Source organism: Alosa sapidissima, chromosome 15, assembly GCF_018492685.1.
Source record: "Alosa sapidissima isolate fAloSap1 chromosome 15, fAloSap1.pri, whole genome shotgun sequence".
NCBI lineage: Eukaryota > Metazoa > Chordata > Actinopteri > Clupeiformes > Clupeidae > Alosa > Alosa sapidissima.
Window position 1 is genome coordinate 5519623 of NC_055971.1, and position 10398 is coordinate 5530020.

Consider the following 10398-nt stretch of genomic DNA (forward strand, 5'->3'; position numbering starts at 1 on the left):
GATTATTTCCCAGTTTCATTGTATCCATATGATGTGTCATCATAATACCATGCGGCATTATGTTGGTTTGTTTCTTAGTAACACTATACAACTATTTGCCACTTTTTAAAATATGCTTTTACCAGGGAACTAGTTTTGGCATTTTGATGTGACGTCCCCACTAGCTATCCAGGATTATGTACTTTATAGTTTGTGGTGTTTCGTGGAACACATCACGAAAATGATAGAAAACCTTTCACAGCACAAAATTGCCGACTGTATTGCCAATAGACAATAGCAATGCCAACAAGGCTCTGGGTAGCTCACAAGTTTTTAGACCAAAACTCTGTACTGCTGCTTTAAGTCATTACATTCATTGAGAATTTTTAGCCCTACAGTATGAGAGCCCACTGTCACCACCTAGTGGGCAGTCATGGCTGGTGTTTAGTGTATGCAGTCATTCACAAACACTGAGGCTAAAGCCTTAAGGTACACTAAAACAGAAGACCTCATATAATGAGAAATGCTTACACTGTTAGTCTCTCCAGGGAAACGTTCATGCCAAAGCCTCCAGGCATGTTAAAGGATTATTGATTGAAGCATTTAGTTTTTGCCTCTTGTGCCGATAGACAGTAACTTGTGCAAGTGTTGACGGATTTGACAGGTCTAACATGATATACAGTACATCATAGAGGTTACTCTTGCTTTAACTTCTTAGGAGTAAAAACATGCACACAATATTGAGAGAGCAAACATTTCATTAAAATATAGAGTGAGGGTTTAATTAATGATACAAACCCACGATATGTAACACCTCAAAGCAGCACATTGGCACAAAGTCAGAGAAGTAAGACAGCACAGAAAATAAAAACCCGTTTCCAAAAATAAATAAAGAATCAGAATAAATATCTCCATAAATAAATAAACAGGTAATATTTTTCATTAATTACTGTCAACTCAGAAATACATATTAAAATATGCACATTAGCAGAAATAAATTACTCAAATAAAAGAGTACTTTACGTACGTACTTACTTGGAAATGATTATTGATTAATTAAATCAAAAGGCACATTTATTTAAGATGTAAGGATGGGGCCTTCTAGAATGATCTCAGCAAGGTTCTGATTTTCCCTCTTTTTGTGTTTCATAGTGTGCACTAACTGTGCACTGTGTGTTTATTCAGCTTGTGTGTATGTGTGTTTGGGTGTGATTATCAGAGATATGGCAGCACTGTGAGACAGTGTATTGTCAACAGTATATTGCACTGTTGTGTCACTCGTGATCCTCTTGGTCCAGCATCGGAAGGAGGTGGTCTACAGCAAGTACAGTCTGACACAGCTCGTGTCTGTGCGCTGACTAGCACTGCAACCTGTCACTCGGGCCTAGAACACAATCACTCTAATATAAAGTGATGTACATCATCTGACTAATACAATTGTGTAACCTTGGACACAGTGCATGACTTGAACACTGTCTTAGTGCAGGGGTCTGTGTCGTGTTAAAATACATCCCAGTGGTAGAGGTGTTAATTTCTTGTGATTGTAGCCCCCCCCCCTCCCCCAAATGAATTAGTTACCTATTCCAACAATACTAGCTGTACTCATTCCCAAATAACCAACTAAAGGTTATGTGCTGTAGGATAGGTCAAAAGGTTACATAGCAGCTTTGAGAAATGATGTTTAAAGCAATGTAACTAGAAAATGATAATCATATCCTGCTGAGATCCCCATCAGTTCCACAGACTGGTATGCCTGAACAAGTTGCACTCAGTGAGGCCTGGATGAGAATTTTAAGCCACCTTAGTTTAAGACTCTGACTCATGGATGGTGTGGACTGGATTAAAACACCACAACCAGGGTTCTTTTTTTACCGTTCCCAGAGAACTGTTCTGAGTGACATGTCCAATGCACGGACCCTGCTCTGTCTCTCTGTGTCCAGCTATGAGGATTTTGGGCCCGGGCGGCTTCCTGTTCTTAATCTGTTTACACATGATACATCATGCCATTGTTCATTGCACGCTACCACTACGCTTCATACATGTTGACTGTAGGTCACTGAGTCTAGAGGGTATTTCTGAATGAGTCGTCTTTTTTCTATTTTGGAACAGTAATGTGTTGTGGCATCTTCCCATCCCACCCAGTGCATTTTTGATGAGTCAGGTTAAACTGCCTCAACAAAGGTAATTGGTCTGTTTTTTGTCTTTGTAACCATGCTATCAACACACATAAATAGTACACAAGTTCCCATGGCCCCCTCTGTGCTGTGGTCTTACTCAGTAGCCCAAAGACAGCACAGGAAGCTGACCACTGCACAGAACACCACTCCTCATCCCTCCAGATAACCCACTCTCAAACATGAGGTAAAACTTAGTAAATAGGAGGTAAAGGGGATTGTGTTTGCCATATTAACTTATAAAATAAATTATTCCAAATCAAATAAATAGAATTGAGTCAGAAATCGTCCCCCAGTGTTTTCTGTGTTTGTGTGTGTGAGAAGGGAAGGGTAATCTGTCAAGATCACAAACGTCAAAGGAAATATACCCATAAAATGGCAAGAATACTAATAAACATTTGTTTTTTGTGTTTTCATCCTGAGATGAAAGAAATGAGAAACAAACTTCATGACTGAAACAGTTTACACATCATTACCACTTCCTCTACAACTCTCCCTCTACTCCCAAAGTGACCATTTGACCCAGCCAATAATCAGTTAGCTCAGAGAGGCATCTGGGATAGTAGAACTCAATAGCCCACATCTATAGGCAGGCCAGTGCCCTACGGGCACATATAGAGTTAACAATGGAATGCAGCACGAAGCCATGGGGTGGAGATGTGGTGGATGGGAACGAGGTCTGGCACTCCAGCTGGGAAGGACTCGCGTCTTTCTCACAGTTCTCTGTGCTCGCTCTCTTCTCGTCTCGTCTCGTCTCGTCTCCCAAGCCTGACGCAGCCTGAAAACAAACCCTTGGATCCCGCCGAAATACACCTCCGCCGATCCCACTGACATCTCTCTCCATCTCCATCTCTCTCTCTCTCTTTCTGTCCAGGCCCCGCCCGTGCCACCGCTCCCCCCCCCCCCACCCCCACCCCCCACCTTACCGCACCGCCTTGTGCTTGCCGCCGCAGCAGCCGCACCTCTCGCCGCAGCGCAGGCAGGCGCGGAGCGGGAGGTAGCAGCACATGCAGGGCACGAAGAGCGAGAGCGCCAGCAGCGCCAGCCAGCGGGCGCAGCACAGCGGGTGCGGCCGGCCGCCCAGCGAGTCCTCGCACGAGCACGGCTCCCAGAACTCCCCCTCCGAGTCCGACATGCAGTGGTAGAGCAGGCTCTCGGCGCACCACACGCACGTCCACTGCCGCAGGCAGTGCAGCGCCGGGTCGGGCGCGTCGCGGCAGCGGCCCCGGCCGTTCTCGGAGGCGCTGAAGACCGAGCGGCAGTAGACGCAGCGCGACGAGCACGATGGCAGGCCCTGGGGGCACGGGCTGTCCTCGTCGGGCGAGATGGCGTCTCCCCCGGCGACGCTGCTACCACCCCCGCCGCCTCTCCTGTGAGTCCGAGAGCGGGGCGTGGCCAGCGAGGTGTGGATGCAGCACGGCGAGGGCGAGCCCTTACCCGTCTCCTGGGGCGACCCCCCCGTCGGAGACATTCCTGACGTGGCGTTGGGCATGGCTGTGCAGGTAGGCGAGGACAGGTGCCGGCCGGAGCCCTTGGGGTCCAGGGAGATGGTGACCTCGCAGCCGGCCGTGCCCACGCCGGCCAGCTCCTTCTCGAAGCGCACCACGCACACCTCCTTCTCCGGCCCGGTCCCGACGACCACGCCTCCCGTGAGACCTCCCACCTTGGTCTGCGTGGCCCCGGCACACCGGTAGTCCTCGTACCCGCGCGAGCCCCACAGGTCCTTACAGGGGTCCAGGTTGCGCAGGTCGCCCTCCTCCAGGAGAGAGATGGTGGGGGAGAGTGGGGACAGTGGGGAGGAGGGGGGAGGCGCCAGGGGAGGGGTGGCTGGGGCGGGGGTAGGGGGCGGTGGCGCTGGGGGGTTCAGCACTGCCGTCACCTGGCAAACATGCTGCTGCAGCACCACTGGCCGTGTGTGGATCTGAAGGGGAAAGGAGACAAAATGAGCTACCAACACATGCAGGCTAATCCAACCTCCTCAAAATGATGTCCGAATCTCTATGGGATTCCAATAAATTATAAAGTAGGAGTTTTTGTTTGTGTGCTTGTTCATTGGTTACCTGAGCAGGGGTCGTCTGTGTGGTAACAGCATGCCCTGATCCATAGCCAAAGTCCTCTGTGGCAGATCGCACAAAGCATGTAGAGGACGACTCGCTAGTCACTATGGTGATGGGCTTGGGCAGCATCTCCTTCCTACTATTAGAGGACGACTCACTGCCTGTATGAGACTGACACAGACTGCAAGTCATCACACTCATACACTCCCTTATAGCCATAGTGCATATATGACACTGACACAGACTACAACTCATCATCATACTGACACACTTCCTCATAGCTCACTGCATATATGAGACTGGCACAGACTGCAAGTCAACATACTCACACTTCCTCATAGCTCACTGCATATATGAGACTGGCACAGACTGCAAGTCAACATACTCACACACTTCCTCATAGCTCACTGCATATATGAGACTGACACAGACTGCAAGTCAACACACTTCCTCGTACTGACAGACCACAAGTTAGCACACTCATACTCTTCCTCATACTGGCACAGACTGCAAGTCATCACACCTATACACTTCTTCATAGCTCACTGCATATATGAGACTAACACAGACTGCAAGTCATCACACGCATACACTTCCTCATACTGCAACAGACTGCAAGTCATCAAATGTGTACACTTTCTCAGTTGTACACTTCCTCAACTGCATGTATGAGACTAACAAAGATGGTAAATGACTGTATTTATTTAAGGCTTCTGTATAAGGCAGAGGTTCTACTCCACTTCAGTCTCCAGTCTCCAACAGTCTCTATCTTGCTCACTTTCAAAGTATCTTGAGAGTAAGAGCTCACTGGCTCATAGAAGTTCATATCTGTAAATAGGATTCACTAAACTGAGCTAGTGTGAAAGCTTTGTAGATATGTCCCCCTCCAATTACACTGAGGGTTTCAGGAGCTATTCTTATTATCGTATTCTAATGAGAGTGCCCTCAAAACAGGACTTTCCTTAAGTGTAAAAAGTCTAAACATTAGATTTCTCTACCTCCACCTCCTGACCAGAACAACAGCAAACACTACTACACTGAAATGACAGGTTGGAGTACAATTCTGCATAAATGTGTTAGTATAGTATAATAACATTTCTAATCAAAATGTTCATGACTTCTGGAATAAAAATGGGTGACAGTCAAAAAGGTACTCACTGCTTGACCGTCATCTTCTGTGTCACCCTCCTCTGGAGTCGAGGAAGAGGGAGAGTCTGATCCTACAAAACAAGAGAAAGAATGATGAAGAAGAAGTGGTATGAAAGTGTACCTATTTGTACCTCAAATAATTCTACCCCTGAACAATAATGTAATAAATGTTGGTTAATCTTAAGTAAAACACTTCAAGTTGTAGCAACTGGAGCACACCAGGTTCACAACAAATGCCCTGATAATGCAGCTTTGTTGAGCCCTATTTGACACCATAAACAACACACGTCTTTCCAGCTCCTTTATTTGTCCTTGCTAATTGAAGACCATCTGTCTGTACCTCTCTCCAGTTTGTCAAGGACACTTTGAAGGCCTCGCTCAAAGGAGATGGCTTCAGCAGGACTCTGGAAAGTCAGACCAAACTTCCTGTCTTCCACCCGCCAGTGATGGAAAATGGGGTTCACCTTGTTGTACACCAGGCCCCTCTGCACAGCACACTCCAGCACGGGCTGCACAAATGGGGAAGGAGGAGAAGGTTACTAAGCCATTAGAAATAGAGGCATCTGGATAGGCCAGACACCTTCAGCAAGACACAGACTGGGTTATGAAGGGGGTGATTCCTGTGGTGGGGACTGAGAGTTTTTGGAAAGGAACAAGAAAAAAAAAGGCTTTGTAATCAGAGGACAGGCCTTAACACACACGCACACACTCACTGCTCGATCGTGCAGCCGCTCTCCGTGTATGATGTACTCTCTCCTCCCCCGTCCTTTACAGATGACCACATGACTAAGGCCACCACCTCCAAGGGGCACCCACCCGCCGCTAGAGTCATCTCGTGTCAAGACCAATGCACGAACACGCACACTGTTGAGAAAGAAAGAGGAGTGAGTGCAGCAGCTGGCTAAACACTGAACTGAACACCAGCAGAGGCCACATCTAAAACAGCTTACGCTTTCAATTACTATTCATATGAATGAGCTTTGTCATAACATGGAATGGTAACTTTCCTGTAGACTCGGCTGTATGCTGCTAGAAAGCCATTTGAGATCCAGCCATAAAAAAAGAGAAATGCTTCATTCTCTGAGAGCACTCTGCTGCAAAGAAACTGTTATCACAAGTAATTCATAATAAAACAATACAAAGACAATGGTTGTGAAAAGCTCAGGCCAAATATGCAGTCCACGTATTCACATATGTTGATATTTCTTATCAAAATGGTGATAGGTGGCAGTGGTACCATATGATTGCTATTTGGAGAGACATAAGAGACATATGATCTTAACAGTAACATTATCCTTTTAAGCCACACAAATGAACAACATCAGCCTGTGTAATTGGGGGCCTAGCAAGTTTCATGATTGAACCTCAACACTGGGTCAGATTTGGAGTTGCATCCATGCATGTAACGCTTGTTTTTAAAAAATGAGGTACCGTTGGAATCCTTGGATTAAGTTGAGTTCAACACACCCCGTCACGTCAGTTTCTGCAAAATTAGATTTTCTCCCAAATCGGATTTTTATCAGAAACACAAAAATGTTTTCATAGGTCACACATTTTATCCATTTTCCACTGAATTTGTCAAAGATGATCTTCAAACCAGGCCTCACTTGATTTGCGAATATGTTCACCCAATATAGCCTATCAAAAGTGGTGGCCAAGTCACCAAACAGGAAGTGAGCTCATAGCAATGTATTGATGTATCAAAACCAAACTTGGTAAATGGATGGACTAAGGACCCGATTGTGAGGATGCACAAGAAAGTTTGCATCATTTGGCGTCTAGGGGGACTATATTAGGCAAAAACTCATTTTAGCGAATACCTGTTGATGAGCTTGCAAGAAAAATACAATTCTACATTGAAATGGTGACAGTATTGGATTTTATAGAAAACACAAAAAAGTTTTCATAGCTCACCAATTTGGCAATTTTTTCATGGAATTTGGCATAAATTATCTTCAGGTCAAGCCCAATATTAACCAATCAAAATTTGCGAGGGCACCAAACAGGAAGTGAGGTCATAACTTGGCCAATCTTTAATCCACTGCCCTGAAACTGGCTGAGTGCTTGACACCTTGCCCTTGGCATAAAAAAACATAAAGTTTCCATGGCAACCGTGTTAGCTAGGCTGCTAGGCCCCACATTGCTGCTTACAGCTATATTTGGATGTGGTTTGGTATGAATTATTCTGTCGGGGAAAACACAATCAGTGGGGACACCTTCATTTCAATGAGATAGAGCAGAGTAATTTTTTAATGGACGATCACGTGGTCAAGGTAAATCTAATCTCATTTAAAAAGCAGCGACACAAATAAAACGCAGCGATGATCTCTCAACTACACATCACAAACGAAAACGGCAAACTGCATAAAGGCGCATCGTAGAACTGAGACATATGTGCAGGTTCTTTTGTTCAACACCGCATTAGTAAAGCAAATGGAAATGACTAGGGATGGGAAAGAGAAACTGCGATTGCCTCTGGAGCGAATGACCGGGAGGAAGGTGGAGGAAAGAATGAGTGCATTTCTCACAGAGATGTATCAATGAACGCGCCCATCGCCATACGAGGCCTGTGGATCTCCTAAAGCCTTATGGCGGTTCTCTATTTTAGCGATGTAGCGTTTACCGAAAGCTATTTCGTGCTCATGGCCTTTGCTAAACAAGTTTTATTTAATACCAATGACAATATTGTTTCAACAATTGTAATAAATTGCGTTATCTTATCTCCACCTATCGCCAGTTCTGCGCGCGGGCGCGCGCACGTACACACACACACACACACACACACACAGAGTGTGTGTGTGTGTGTGTGTGTGAGAGAGAGAGAGGGAAAAAAGAGAGGGAGGGAGATATACACACAATCCAACACCTCTTATTTTATGAATGAAATACAATAAAACTGGCTGATTCAATCGGATGTGCTGTAACACGGAAATCAACTACCATCGACTATAAAGAAGAAATGAGTGGGTGAGAGGGGAGATGGAGAAAGCGAGAGTTGGGGGGTGGGGGCGACATGAGAAAAAGAAAGGAGGAGGGGGTTGAGAAGCGGGTGAGAGGGAAAAAAATCACATTTCATTCATAAAGTTTGGCTTTAAAAATCATAATGAAAGCCGAGGCGCGTTGATAAAAATCATAACACTATCACCCGCGCGCTACACCTTTCAGTGACGGTTTGCCTTCCTGCGACGTGGGTAGAAAACTCGCCATATTTTGTCCATTTCTTCAACACATTTGTAGATTCACGGATGTATTTAATGGTTAAGAGGAGAAGTCTTCACACCTCCTCCTGACTGCTATGTGCCAATTCCCATTGCGTATTATGGCCAAAACACAAACTATCCCCGTGTTTGTCTTTGAAGTGGCAAAGAAGCTCCTTTTTACATCTCCACTATGTAGTTGTCATTTAGAACTCGAACCATATAAGTACGTATTTACCACACATTTGCGCGGATGTATGGAGAACAGGGTGTATACTGCCGATACTAGCCTACGTAATATTTATTACCAACAATATAATTGTATGTGTATAATTGTGGTTGATCGTATGGCGGGGTTTCAGTTATGACAAAGGAACAGAGCACCATTAGTCTATCTTCGATGCATGTCTCTGTGTTCAATTTTGTGCTTTGGCAAATAAAAAATGTGAAGACTTACTCGCCCTCCATGACTTGGTGTTGCCCGTTGCTTCGAGCTTGTGCCCCCCGGTCTCCTTTTTTAATCCCCCCTCTCGGCTCACACTCGACTCCTTTCCCTCACTCCCGTTGTCTGTCGGTCCCTCTGGCTGCTCTCATGTTCGTCTCTTTTTACTTTCCACCTTTATGTCGTTTTGGTGTATCAGGATGGGCTCGAGGTTGCAGCAGCCATTTTCCGCTGGCAGCGGCAGCATCCTCCCTCCCTCACCCTCCCTCACCCTCTCTCAATTACTCCCACCCTGTTTCTTGTCCTCATACTCTACCTGCCGCCTTCCTTTCAGACTAGATACCGTTAAACCGCCTCACACAGTCTCTCACAACATAGACTCCACAGGGTTGGCACTTAAGGCAAGTCGAGAATCTAAATTTCTACAAGGCGATCAATGAATGTATTTTCTTACACCAAAGCCACTGACCCAAACGTGCGTTACTGCGGGAAACATAACGCCACAGGCAGATTAGACAGATAGCCTATAGCCATGGCTACAATGTAGGCGACAGAAATATTAATCTATGATGAATGCAGATGACCTGATGATTAATTAGCCTTCTTGCAATGTCACGTTTTGATATGAGATAGCCTGACCTACGAGTGGCTATAGAAACGGCACGTCCATCGGCATAAGCTAGGCTACTATGCACACATATTGTTCAAAACTACGAGATAGGGTAATATATGTACTGTCATTATGTCTAATGAAAAATCACTTGTTTGTTGTCGGCTGTGCAGAAAGCCATTGAGGGACAGAAAAGAGATTTCTGTTTCAGCACTACGGACAGCTCCTTCTCATGTCACTCACTCGCTGATGCACGAAGGGGAGCCATGATAATGTTTTTACTAGCTCGTGCCTTGTGTCCATTCATTCAAAACTCATTCATGTTCAAAGCACTGACTGAAACACGCCTAGTGTTAGAGAAGGTTAGGTCTGCATAACTTTGCTCAATTAACGAGTTATTTGGGTGTCACATAAGCCAATATTTTAATCGGAGAAGCAATAGTAAACTATATTGAGGCCTTTCAAAAAGCGAATTTTCTTAGCTCTGTTCTCATGAAGTCTGTCAAGGCTTATAATGGCATGCTCATCAAACTGGAAATGTTTTTTTTTTTTTTTTTTTTAAATAAAAAAATCTATATGGGCCAAACTAGACTACAATAGGCTACTGTCCACCCAACTTTGTGTTCAGGACATTTATGTTGTTTTTGGTAAAATAAACTTTTCAACTTTTCTGCTCGACTTGGGTGCAGTAGCCACGACTTGCAGGCCTAGCCTACAGTGCAGTCTTACAAAGGCCGTGAAAGCGAAATAAGATTCTAGAGCACTCTTGAACCGTTGGTTGAGATCTGTG

At 45.3% G+C, this 10398-nt stretch overlaps 1 protein-coding gene across 2 annotated transcripts; it reads right to left on the reverse strand.

Annotated features, from left to right (window-relative positions):
* Positions 1-3075: 3075 nt before the first annotated feature.
* On the reverse strand, positions 3076-9219 carry spred3 (sprouty related EVH1 domain containing 3). 2 transcript variants are annotated; one of them, XM_042064135.1, is made up of 6 exons: positions 9014-9219; positions 6073-6223; positions 5700-5868; positions 5369-5430; positions 4214-4381; positions 3076-4074 (listed from the first exon to the last, which is right to left on the reverse strand). In XM_042064135.1, exons 1-6 carry the CDS (start codon positions 9022-9024, stop codon positions 3076-3078), a joined length of 1560 nt encoding a protein of 519 aa, XP_041920069.1. In that variant the 5' UTR covers positions 9025-9219. The 2 variants fall into 2 exon arrangements, with proteins under 2 accessions (XP_041920069.1, XP_041920068.1); XM_042064134.1 differs by lacking the exon at positions 9014-9219 and adding an exon at positions 7274-7470.
* Positions 9220-10398: the final 1179 nt, after the last annotated feature.

Excerpts from the sequence above, each read along its gene's own strand:
- spred3 (XM_042064134.1), bottom strand. The coding sequence starts at position 7,305 with ATGCCAAATTCCATGAAAAAATTGCCAAATTG. Across the intron at positions 6,224-7,273 it reads ATGAAAAAATTGCCAAATTG|TGTGCGTGTTCGTGCATTGG; the intron begins GTGAGCTATGAA and ends CTTTCTCAACAG. Across the intron at positions 5,431-5,699 it reads CCTTGACAAACTGGAGAGAG|GATCAGACTCTCCCTCTTCC; the intron begins GTACAGACAGAT and ends CTTGTTTTGTAG.